The following is a 13,449-nucleotide window of genomic DNA, read 5'->3' as shown; positions in this document are numbered from 1 at the left end:
GGGGCCAATGAACTGTGCAGGAGACAGATCATGACTGTATTCATCACATAGCTCCACGAGGATGGAGGTCGTTTTTTTATTGAAAAAAAAATAGTAGTAGTTGTGAGGGTAGGAATAACAGCAGCAGCAACACTAGAAGTGGTAGTAGTTTCTGTTATTGTAATAATAAGATGAGGAGAATGGAGAGGAGTATTCTGGTGCATGTATATATATGTATATATATATATATATATATATATATATATATATATATATATATATATATATATATATATATATTACAGTATGTGTGTGTGTAAATACTTAAATAACTTACGCTAAAATCATCCTGAAGACAGGCAGACTCACCTCAACGCGACAATCCATGTTATGGATCACACTGACACGCGATATGCCTCTTGCTGACACACGTTACGCGATGGTACTTTCCCGACAGCAGGAGACGTCCGACACACTCGTCATGTTGCATGGCACCATGTCACACTGATGACGAGTTAACTTGGCACTGGGATGCATCACGCGGGTTAAAAGAACATTGTTTGATTATGATAAAGACAAACGCAGACACTTTTGTGCCGGATCAGAACGAATATTTTCTACACCGACGCAGAAGAAACGTCGTTACAGTATTCACCATTTTCTATGGACTCGGCTTGATATTTCAAAATTCCACTGACAGTACTCACTACTTTGTTAACTTTTTTCAGATTTGACTCAACATTTCTTTAAGTCACACCATAATTCTAGTCACACGAAACCTTGGCATACAATTTGTTCATTTCGATTTTTTTTCCCCTTGGAGAAATCGCCTGTGACAAAAATCGGTTAGGACCGTTGTGCTCTGTACTCGCGGTCTTGTGGCAACACGACATGTCACGATCCGGCAACAGACGACAGCGTCAGGTGACTGTCGCGCAGGTAGGGAGGTGATGTCTTCTAAGCTGGTGTTACGTGATACAAGATGCACTCACGCGGTGACAAACGTGTCCACAGACACAAACACACAAAACAACGTTTGAAAAGAGACGGGACTGCAGGAGCATTGCACCAAACCCCCGTACACACACACACACACACACTACGAGCATAGTTCTCTTCCCGCAAAATACACCTAAGTAAACACACACACACAAACACGTACACAAACACATACGCACACACGACGTTTGACAAATGGAGGAATAGAGACATCACACCATGAGCATTGTTCCAAATCCGTATATTATAACTAATTAACATAATTACTGTATGAAGGCACGCGCGTGCACACACACACACACTATCTCTCTCTCTCGTGGCGCAGTGGTAGAGTTCCCGGCTGCCACTGCGGCGGCCCGGGCATCCCGCCCAGGGCTGAAATAATTTCAGTATCGCCGCGCTACGGGTTGTTACTCCAACTCTCGTGGGCGGGGAGTTGGAGGGATGTGCGTGTAAGGTCACAGCATTACCCATAGATCGGTCATATATGAGCTCTGAGCTCTCTTCCGGGAGGGAAATAGCTGTCGATCACGAATCCAACACATGATCCTAGACTATGGTGAATCACACACACACGCGCGTGGGTGATCCAACACCGTGGTGAATGACACACGTGAATGACGTGATGAAAGGAGTGGCAAGCTACACTATCATGTTAGCAGAGAGGAGATTTAAGATGTAGAAGATTGCAATGGTTACGAAAAGACCCGGGCGGAATGCACGTCAGGATCGAAATGTGGAATAAGAAATTCAACGCGAAAATAATGCAGAATTGGAAATGGGTAAAATAAATAATAATTGGTAAAAGGAATGAAACCGAAACAATTGACAGAAGCACTATGAAGTCACAGCTCTGAGGGTTGTGTGTGTGTGTGTGTGTGTGTCTGTGTGTGTGTGTGTATATATATATATATATACATTCATTCTAAACTTTGTAGCAGATTCTCCCCTCACAAGTTCTTTACTGACTTTTCCAACTTTTCTAAAAACTCGCGAATGCAGAAGCTGCTGGAAAGTTCAATAATATTTGCCTAAAAGAGAACCTTCTACCGAACCATTATATATATATATATATATATATATATATATATATATATATATATATATATATATATAAGATGTTTTAGAAAGAAGTTAAGAGTGAAGGGGAGGTGTGTTAAGTAGAGAACAAAAGGTAAAAGACGCAAACGGACAGATTAACGGAAGGCGGTGAGGGGAAGATGAGCAGATTAATTGTTTTAGAGAGCTGTTGAATGTGGAGGAGGATAAGGAGGGATTAGTGGTAGCAGTGGGAGGCACTAAGAAAAGGACGGTGATGGGAGAGGAAAATTGAGGAAAAATAAGAACAAATTAGACCTAAGTAGTTTTAAAAATGATGAGAGCAGGTAAAGCACTTGGGTTAGATGTATGTCATGAGGTGTTTCTGAAGGGAGGTACAGTGGGCTGCCAAGTGAGATTGTTAATGTGTGTCTAAGGGAGGGTAGAGTGCCAGTATAGATCCTTTTTACAGCGGAAATGGGGACAAATGTGAGTGTAGTAGTTTTAGAGGGATCAGTTTGTCGAGTAGTTGGGAAGGCTTATGGGTTTTAATTGAGAGGATCAGAAGAACAGAGGGGGTAATTGGGGAAGAACAGTGTGGGTTAAGGAAACATAGGGGCAATGTGGGTCATATTTTTGTGGTAAGGCAGATATGTGATTTTTTAACAAATGGTAAGGATGTTTTTGAGGCCTATATAGTTTTGGAAAAGACTTATGACAGGGTAGACAGAAAGGCAATGTGGGAGATTTTGCAGTTATATAGGATCGGGAGGAAAACTGTTAAGTTCAGGGTTTTTTTTTTTTTTGTATTGAAATTGGAATAGGAGAAAGCGAGTGGTTTGAGGTAAAGATGGGGCTGCGTCAGGGATGTGTCATGTCGCCATAGCTGTCCAATGTGTACATGTATGGGGTGGTTCGCTAGGTAAATGCGAGGGTAATGGGCAGGGGACTGTAGGAGAACTTCTAGAACTTTCTACCTACATCTACCTTGGGGGGATTAAAATATGACGAGAAATATGCATTTGGGAATTTATGCAGATATTATATGAAGATATCATTGCACTGACGACACTGAGATGAAATGTCTGAGAAGTATGGTAGAGGTTACAAGGTGGTTAGGGTGAGAGATGAGTTGAGGAGGAGATCGGGAGTGGAAAAGGAGTTGACAAATAGGGTTGACGAAAGATTATTGGGATGATTTGGACACATGGAATGAATGAGTGAACAGAGATTAGTAAATGAGGTGCGTAAGGCAGATATGGATTGATTGAAATTGAGAGGACGAACGGATGAGGTGGATAGATGGGGTGAGAGGGGCTCTGAGCAAGAGGGAAACGTCTGTTGAGCAAGGAAGGGTGAAGGCAGGAGATACGGGCGAGTGGAGAATGACTCTGATGCAAGGGAGGGGGTGGGGTGTGTGGAGTGGTTACGTATAAATGATATTTTGACGCAGCCCGAAGAGATTTCTCGCCTTCCCCTTTTCTGCACGATGGGACGGAGAAGGGGCGTCGCCGATTAAGGGAAGCGGCCCTGCTGTTAATAGACGGTATTGTGGCATTGCTTCTGACTCGGGGCAGTGGGGGGATACATGTACGACCCGTCATTCATGAGGAACTATACCCGTTGCATTGAGATCTGGCCGTTAGGGCGGAGCACTGGGAGTTCCCCTGTGGTGCCACATATAATTATTCTATAATTTCGTTTTATTTTATAATTCTATTTTATAGTTTTATAATGTTGCCTCATATGATTATATTATAATTTTTTGTCACACACCACCACTGAGGTAAAAATCAAAGCAATGTTTAGATATGGCATATATGCATGAGAGAGCGACTTTGCCGCTACATCTAATCTCTGGCCCCGCCCCCCTCATACTGCATTCAGAAAACATTGCATCCACATGCACGTTCTCGCCATGGATGCCCACATGTGGCAACACCGGGAAACCTCCTAGCCCCGCCTTATCGGCCAATTCTCCTTGCGCTGACTATAGGATGAGAGAGGAAAGGCTGGTGGATGGTAGGGGAATGGTTGAGAATGGGCACGTGTATTTTGACTTGGCTACCTCCCATATAAAAAAAGAGCCTTTGGTATATAGATAGAATATAAACCACGTCAAATTATCCATTTGTTCCATTCTTCTGCATCATTATTTCCGCTGCCCTACTGTTGTATTTTGGCGTCGCGATTGCCCGCGCGTTGCAGGCCCACAAATTACCTTCAGCAGTTTGTGAGAAGTCTAGGGTATTTTTCTTTCCTAGTATATCGTTAAAGTTGACATTAGCTTTACTCCAATGACGGTCATTTTGTATCCTATTCTTGTATATTTTTGTTCATATCATAAACAGTAAGCCTCAGGAACAATTGGCTGGTAGTTGCTATGCTCTGGCAGTGACTTCCGTGGCTGCAAAAAGTCTTGTGCAAATCTCCTCGGAAGATACATTAGATAATGTAGCATGCCAGAGTTATTGCATCCGTCGCCTAGAGGATCGTCGAGACCTTGACCTTAAACTACGTTCGAATAGCATCCTCTGCAGTTCATAATTGTTTACTGCGATCACACGACTTCCGGGATGTTTCAAGGTCGACGTAATAAATCTCTCACAGAAATCACAAATGTTTAGAATTTATCACTCGCTGAGTAACTGTACCTTATAAATAAATTCATGAAAATTAAATCATATTTCTATGCAAATTAAATTGGTTTGTGTGGAATCGTGACTTCCCCCTTGGCGAGCGGTGAAGGGAGAGGGAGTCGGGTGGCAACACCCGCGCAAGCGCAGAGTACGGACGCCCCTCTCCACCCTGCCCACAGCGGAAATCCAACTCATACCCAAGGAATCAGGAGCGTGCGTGTGCATCAGATAACGTTAACGTATGACAAATGTTCAGAGTGTGACGTCGTGGGGTGGGGGTTGAGCTCCACATCTCGCCTCCGTTGCGAGTTGAAAGGACATGACGTCATTATAACCTCATCAAACGCGCGGGATCAGTTACTCTACACAACGTACGCTTTGCGTATGCGATATATTCATGAAATTTGTTATTGCCCCCTTCCATATCATGTGGCACTTTTTAATTTGACTGGTTGCTGCCAGCCTAATTTAAACACTGCCGTGCCACTCCCACCGATGGGTATAGCATAGCTTGAGCATTCCCTTCCTTACTGGGTGGCCTTTTCCGTTAGGGTTCGCCACAGCTGTTTCCTCCATTTCGTCCTTTGGCCGGGTGACATTTCGTTCATTTTCCTTGTCATTAAACCGGACTTTCCCGTGCCACATGCTGGGTTGAACGTTCATTTGCTTCAGGCCGCAGCAAGATTTTTTCAATCATCTTCGTGCTAAGCTATTCGAATTCTTCGCTGCCGCCAAGTGCGGTCGATGCAAATCAAATCTCGTGACATCTAGATCATTGACACCAATACAGCGAAAGGATTGTATTTCGTTAAGTTATGTAATATTCTTAAAGTGCGTGTGGAAAGCAGAGATGGATGTAGTGAAACCGAGAACGAAATGGATTAACCAAAGGAATTTCTCATGTTTTATATTTTCCCAAAAGGTCAGGTCGTCCTGTAAATGAAACGGCGTTCCCTGCTGTGTCTTTGTATCACTTCTGAACTGTGGTATAGATATAAACAATGTCTTAGTTCTTGGGCGCATTTTTTCATTTCATTGCATTCAATTGTCAAAATGGATTGAAGAACACCAGCCCTCACGTACAAAGGAACGTAACCAGTAAAAGGCAGATGTTTTCCTCTGGTACTTTTATTCCACGAACTTAACATAGTAACCATGGCAACATCTTCGGTCAGACATAATATAAACATGTACATAAATAGACCTCCCCGACAATCCACCTACAGTCATTTCGACCTGATGTAATCCTTAGATTAAGGAGTCACTGTGCTACGAAATGATGCGCATCAGTCCGCCTAGCGTCTTGTTATCAGATACAGATATGTTACCACAGTAGATTAGATCCCAGGCCATATCTAAAAGAATTAGATTCTGGCCAATTACGGTCGCATTGTAGGACCTGTTGAGCGAAACGAGTGGGTAACACTCCTGTCTGTAACAATTGGCACAGACAGCTGAAAATATTATGGACATTTCGAATCCTCTGTGACTAATTACATAGTCTACATCGACTTTGAAGCCTCGTGAATAAGAAAAACACCAGAGTACAAAAAATGGACCTTTATAAATACATTTACAAAGATATGGATTCCCCAAAACCCATCTTGAAATTCAAGACAATAAAATGTGACCTACTTGAGTCGGGGAACAAGGAAACATTGACACACAAGTACAAAATATGGAACTAAGGTCTACAATGTAATCACAAGTTTACCATAAATCTTAAATTTCCTTTAAGTAGAAAAATACTTTATCATTGTGGTCCCGTACACCAGCACTGGAGTTTACACTAAGACCACACACACTATGCAGAATCATGTTAATAAAGGCCAACAATATTTCTACATTGTGCGAGCAGTCCTCAATTAGCACATCAGAATAAAGGGGAAGGGGACTCATCCCAGAGATGGAGAAATCAAAGCTACAACAATCTTTACAGACTGTATCAAACCTAGACATCACCACCACACCCCGATCTATGTAGACTAAGTAGAAATAACAGGTCATCATAACTTGTAATCTTGCAAACGTCTGCATCACACACACCCTACCCTGACTTGCCCCAGATTGTCTTGTCTAAGAGTAGCAGCAGTGCCTATATATTTATTGGCTAATAAATATATATAAATAATATAATGGATTGTTATAACCTGTGAAATTGCCGGAAGGCATGCTACAAACCAAGATATTTGACACCACGGTAATCAGATGTATTGCAAAAATGAACACGTCCCATCCCTTATCTTGCCTCGACAATAATCCTAGCACGCTACATATGCAAACAACCTTATCTATCACTACATACATTCATAGCTAATTTGGATTTACGTAGGTGAACATAACAGCATATATAACTTCCAAGCATTAGAACGCATACCGTCGGCACCATATGATAAATGAAGCACAAGGTCCGCCCATATAGGTCATGTTAAGGAAACGAAATGACCTGGGCTAGCACAGGAAATTGCCCGACTATGGCAAGCGGTCCTTTGAATGAAGAAAAAAAAATGGAACACGCCGAAAACTTCGTGTTGTCATGGAGAATAACAAACAAAATATGACACAGAACCGAGTCCGTGCGAATGCTTGGGTCTGTAACACCATATTTTTCCATACAACAAAAAAAAATGTTTGAGAATAGTGGAATCACTCGCACTTCTCCCAGTCATTCTCGTTATGCGAGCTACACATTCTTTGTCTTCTACAATGTGTACATCCAAATTCAAATGCAAGGATTCTACACTTCCTTTTCCTTCACATCCCCTATCTATACATACAGTACATGAACACCATGCACGTGGGGCACTGAGAGGAAAGTCGTTCAAAATTAACTCCTTAAGAGACAGGTCCCCTGCCTTGCAGCTTGAGCGCCAAATCGTTGATAAACTCCTTGTAGATAAGGGGGTCCATGTTCTTAGCTGTAATGCAAAATAAAAATAAAATTAATACCTTATCCTTGGAACCGAAGCAATGTAAAGTCGCTATTCTATTTATAAAATAATTCTTCCCCTTTATATGGGGGTAGCCAACCAAGGCATGTACCCCCACCCACCCCAATGTTAGCTCCTCGTGAATGTCGTGGCCATCCCAGACTCCCGCCCACTAAGCCGAGTTCAGTGACTTACCAAGTTGGTAGAGCACGAACCAATCTCCGATCTGGCACTTCCTGGAAATGGCCTCTACGTTTTCGGACGCGGCCAAGCGAGATCGTGTGCGAAGGAGGATCTGCCTGAAGGCTGAGCTGAATGTGGACAAGCGGTACAAGAGGCCTACACCAGAGATGACGGCCACGATAATAAACCTGACAAAAGAAACAAAATTGTAAAGCGACAACGCAACACACAAATAAATAACAAATCCACCCCGAACCTAATGACAACAAATTACTCAAATATGTCCTACTCTCCCATGAAATGCAACCCACCAGAACCAGAGGAAGATGTAGATCTTCTCGTTGAAGATGTTGAGGGGCAGAACGCACAGACCGTCAATCCTTTCCACAGTTCCTGAAGAACCGAACTTGTGGAAAGTACACTTGGTCACTTTAGGGAAGACCTGATCCATGGGATCCATACGGGTACCAAGCTCCTGTTCGGAATAATCGAGGACGCGAGTGCCGTAGGTCGTAAACTCATACCCGAGGAACCTGTTAGTGTAAAACATAGAAAAAAACATTAAAACAAACCTGCAGGGAAATACATAGGCCTGGCAAATATCTAACTGTGCAATTTCCCTCCTCACAATTCGCCAAGACCCCACGAAAAAATATTCAACAAATACTGAACACACGCACCTATCAGTGAAGTAAATCTGGCCAACCACATTGACGAAGTTGAGGAGTTCGCAAAGGAAGAAGCGGAACGCGTAGAAGTTGTGGTTGTGGAAGTTGACGACGAAGTAATCGACCAGCATCTTCTTGCGATCTCGTTTGGCTTCGTCATCTACAATAGGGGAGTTCAACTGCATCACCAACATCTTGATCTTTCCTCCTTCCCACGTCTTCCACAGGTAACGTGGGATGTAGAACATGATGGCCTGTAAAGAGGGAACGGGTACGGATGAATACATCATAAAGGATTACAAAGGCAGAGCATGCCGACAGGAGACATTTTAAAAATAAAATAAAAATTATAACAATATAAATAATAATAAATAAAATAAACAATACATAGGTATAGTTAAATGATAAACTGACACAATAAATGGTAATCAAGCAAATGATAAATACAGACAACACAAATAATATAAAATATATGACAGTCATGACAGCATCTCGCTTAAATGTTTATCTAAACGAATCTTAAAGCCTCGAACTGAACATCATGTGTTCAATTCAATACATTCGGTAATGCTGATGGTGAAGAGTAACAATGAAAAAAAAAGTAATTAATGCTGATGACGTACAGCATGATCCCAAAGCAAACAAGTCACTAACTGAACAAATACCAACCAACCCCACGATTGTACAAGATTTAACGATACAGGAGGATCAATCAAGATATAATTTACGATAGCCCATGCCTATCAGTTCCCATAACCACCATCCATATTACTGGAATATGTCACAACACATTGAATACTATATCCATAATACTATACAATATCTAATAGGGCTGAGCAATCCAAGAACACACCCATCTACACAGGAGAAGAGTTGAAACCTCAGTTACACCCACACAAAAACAAAACTCCTGGTGTAGTTGAACAAAATAATTAAATAAACAAAATTCTCCACGGACAACATATTCTCAGCCCGGACGGCAGACTTGAACGATCATAGTTCTGAACGAAATAGGTTTGGGAAACAACACTGCAGTGTGGTAGGGAGTGGCAGAACACCCGGCTGACACAGGAATGATCTTTGATCCCATCACACACAATCGTAAGCGCCTTAGGGAACAACTCGAAGTGGAGACTTGTATGCTAAAAACTAGGAATAACCGAAGTTTACAGGCAGGTCAGTAAATGGGGGAACTTAGTAAACATCCTTTACAAATGATATGGGAAAATTGAACAAGAATCACACCAACGCGCCATCAAATCACATTTTCCCATTGACCTGTGTTTAGATCCTGGCGAATTACACACGGCATGACGTATCCTGTTTCTAAAGCAAACGCAGGGCCAATCTATGTCCTGACTGTTTTGAACAATAATTATGCAGATGTAGTTCCAAATCACATTTTCCCATTGACCTGTGTTTAGATCCTGGCGAATTACACACGGCATGACGTATCCTGTTTCTAAAGCAAACGCAGGGCCAATCTATGTCCTGACTGTTTTGAACAATAATTATGTGGATGCAGTTCCAAAGTACGGGGGATGGGTATGCACGACATAAGTAGCAGTATGCTGCAGATGTGCTTTATGGTTCCTGGTCTGGGTTTGTGGTGTGAACATGTTTGTTTCAAAGTGAAAAAGAAGTAACTGGACTTTCGTCCAGCATGTTGTAATTATTTTCAGTCTGTTATGCATGTCAAAAATGCAGCTTATCTCAGGCAGCCTTTTTTGTCAAGGTGTCGTGCAAGTACAGTGCCGCCGTTTTAATACGAGCTCTCGTGTGTTTGTGTGTGTGTGCGCGCGCGCGCGCTGGGCATTGGTGACAGCTGCTGGAGATTGTAGCCTTGGCCCAAGCTTCTCGTTCAGTGATAATTCACCATACATCATTGATGCAAAGACAATAATAAAAAATTAATAAATAAACAAAATGATAAAGGAAACAAGACAGCTTGGCTGCAAAAACGCATAATGTAGACCATAAAGCGCTAAATTGGCTATGAAAAGAGGGCGGATAGGAAACTTCCACAAATTATTTCGGGCGTTAAGAAAAAAAAAACTAATTTACTGTGGAGATTTTGTCCAGTTGGGCGAGGGTTAAAAGAACGATATAAAAAGGGTTCATGAGACGAGGTAAAGGTTTGTCAACAACAGAAGGTACAGCCAAATAACCAGCAATTACTCTGCTAATTTGGAATCGCCTCGCATACGACAAACGGGTGATACTGGTGTTATGACCTGAGGGAAAAGGAAACTAAGACGACAGCAAGCACGCGTATATTCTTCACTGTAAGACAGGATACGTATATGAACAGATATAGCCGGTACCTCCATTGGCTCAGTTGTTCAAGTAAACAAATTTTGTCGAAGAAAGTTTAAACTAGTCGACAACCCCCTCTCCCAAAAAATTAAATATACACAGCCAATATGGGCAACTCGCATTCTGGCTCGTTTGGATGCGACATAATCGAAGTTTACTGTCCATATTACACTTACACACACACACACATATATATATATATATATATAAAGAGAGAGAATCATGTATTCCATATCCTACTTAGTGGCATATGTCCAGTAAGGTCAGATCCAATCGAAGCTATAAATTGATGAAGCCGATGTCCATATGACTCGAATGTTTAAACAGAGTCCACGTCTCATGACTTTGCAAAATAATTAAACCTAATTATAACATGTTCTCCACCAGTAAAACAAATGAAGCATTTCAAAGATATGGCCAACAATTTAACATTGTAAATGCATAACATGGCGCGCTGATTTGGAACGCCTTCATATTTAAAGCTGAACCAAGAGATGCGAAAAATTGTATACAAACAAGAATATATTAACGATGCAAACAACATTCCAAGTGCCACTGTTGTTGACCAGTGCTAATAATGCTGAATTAGATCATATATTATCGGCACAAACGAGAATGTGACCCAAATCACGTACACAAAGGGGTGGCCAATGCCAAAGCTCTTTCGCTGTCAGGCCTGTAGTCTACATTATAGACGGAATGTGTGACCCACAGCCACCCGAAAATTAAAAATGCAGAAACCGAAAACTACAAGTCATAAACATTTCATTTCGCGGGAAACTCGTCGAATGCCCCGTACCAAGCGACGCTTTCCGATCCAAACGGCATCCGTCAAGCTTGGTGCGACCTTCCGAGTGTTTAGACTTTGATTTCAACCACCGCATACATATTAAAGTAAAGATCCTCCCTACATATTGCACAAGGGCTAAATGAAAAAATAGTACGTTTAAAATCAGTATTTGCATTAATGCAAATTTGAGATTACAAAAACAAATCGTATAAAATGTCATATTAAGAAATTTACATAAAAAACGTTTTCAAACTCCAAAATGCCCAGTACGCACACACTGCAAATAACAGTAGCGTATTCCGAAAAATCTCAAGATATAATTTTCTTCCATTCACCCAGATTATACGCGGGAAAACTATACTATATATTTATTTTAAATAATCAGCACGGATAACCACAAGGAAAATTACTTGTAAATGATAACTCGTCAATTAAAAAACAAAACGAATAAGACGCTGCTACTTTTGTCAGCTCATTACTGTGGCTGAAAATAAGAAAAAAATAACTTATAGTTGCCGTCAACTTTGACCCTGAGTGGCATTACCCAACTTTCAACGTATGCCTAAACTAAACCACTGTAACCTACTCACATCACGTTCTGCAGTATCATGGAGTACTACTTACCTGTATTATGACTAAAACTACCAAACTACCACAGTTCACGGTGAATGAATGGGCGTCTAATGGCTAATTATGCGAATTCCTATATCTTACGACATACTCGATCAAAAAAGTAAAAACAAACATACCACTCAACACATATCGAACTGTATTAATCAATAAGCAAATAAATAAAATGGTAGTAAAATTCTAGCTTATTCTATATTTCTACAACATCCTCAGAAATCATCAACAAGAATGAATCACTTATCATTCATGGGTGGCGTATAAAACATCTAACATACACACAGCGAAAAAGTTTGCGCACTAATTTGCTAAAATCAAACACGTATAGGATTGTAAACTTACCTGTAAATACAGGAAGAGGGTTACCCACTGGTAGTATTTGTGGTGTTTAACTTCCATACTTTTATCTGGAGATTGCGGATTCGAAATGCCAGGGTGAGGAATGTCCTTTCCCACCTCACCAGTGAGTGATGGAATGGTGAAAGTACTGTGAATCCAGCAGTAGGTATCCATGATACCAGAATCCACGCCATCTACGATGCAGTCGATTGGATCTCCAAGGTATTGCTTCTGAGTCACTAGTAAGCTGAAGGCTACCAAAATAAACATGGTAGCTTTGTAGTGCATTCGGAAAATATTGTTATCGATGCTAACGGAGTCTACTTTAAGTAGACTCCGGATTGATCCGAATACATCATACATGGTGGCACTTCAACTATCCTGACAGTTCGGAAGTCCGTTTCGGTCGCTAAGACTACACTATGAGTATTGTCAGGTCTACGCTTTGTAGTGTAGAACTAACTACTGACGGGTCCTCCCTCTCCGGCGTCTATATCGCAACTCTGGTCTCTCGACTCCGGTTCCCAGTAGCCTCACGCGGTACGCTGTGACGTCAGGGCCGTTCCAGAAAATACACCGCTTGATTGGGTGCTTCTCAGGGCAGACCTCAACAAACGCGTTTTATTCGTCTATTATATGATTTACAACGTTACATATGTGTTTTAAACATTGGAAGTGAATCAGTAAAAATTTATTAATTTGTGAAATAATCACTACTGCACAGGAAAACGAAATATCCTACCACTTGTGTTCGAAAAGATGGGGAACACCAATGGGCAACAGTTGTCATACACCGCTTTCTCGCTAGTTTATTTTTATATAAATTACTTGCTACTTTCATATACATGAAGAACATTAGATATTAATAATAATTAGAATTATTCAGTTCCCATTACCTTCTTAGCAAAGAAGATAATTTCTTTTGTGTAGTAATGAGAGAT

At 41.3% G+C, this 13,449-nt stretch overlaps 1 protein-coding gene across 1 annotated transcript; it reads right to left on the bottom strand.

Moving 5' to 3' along the window:
* Positions 1–5,767: 5,767 nt before the first annotated feature.
* On the bottom strand, positions 5,768–13,026 carry Inx2 (innexin 2). Its single transcript, XM_076206594.1, has 5 exons — positions 12,512–13,026; positions 8,449–8,690; positions 8,080–8,301; positions 7,781–7,956; positions 5,768–7,573 (listed from the first exon to the last, which is right to left on the bottom strand). Exons 1-5 carry the CDS (start codon positions 12,869–12,871, stop codon positions 7,491–7,493), a joined length of 1,083 nt encoding a protein of 360 aa, XP_076062709.1. The 5' UTR covers positions 12,872–13,026; the 3' UTR covers positions 5,768–7,490.
* Between the last annotated feature and the right edge of the window lie 423 nt (positions 13,027–13,449).

This window comes from Oratosquilla oratoria, chromosome 23 (assembly GCF_046742065.1).
Source record: "Oratosquilla oratoria isolate Oo_2021 chromosome 23, ASM4674206v1, whole genome shotgun sequence".
NCBI lineage: Eukaryota > Metazoa > Arthropoda > Malacostraca > Stomatopoda > Squillidae > Oratosquilla > Oratosquilla oratoria.
Note: the sequence above shows the minus strand (reverse complement) of the source record. Positions and strands in the feature narration are given on the sequence as shown.

Coding starts and splice junctions, on each gene's coding strand:
- Inx2 (XM_076206594.1), bottom strand. CDS start 12,871: ATGTATGATGTATTCGGATCAATCCGGAGTCTACTTAAAGTAGACTCC. Junction 8,691..12,511: donor CCCTCTTCCTGTATTTACAG/GTAAGTTTACAA, acceptor CCCTCTTTACAG/GCCATCATGTTCTACATCCC. Junction 8,302..8,448: donor CAGATTTACTTCACTGATAG/GTGCGTGTGTTC, acceptor TTACACTAACAG/GTTCCTCGGGTATGAGTTTA.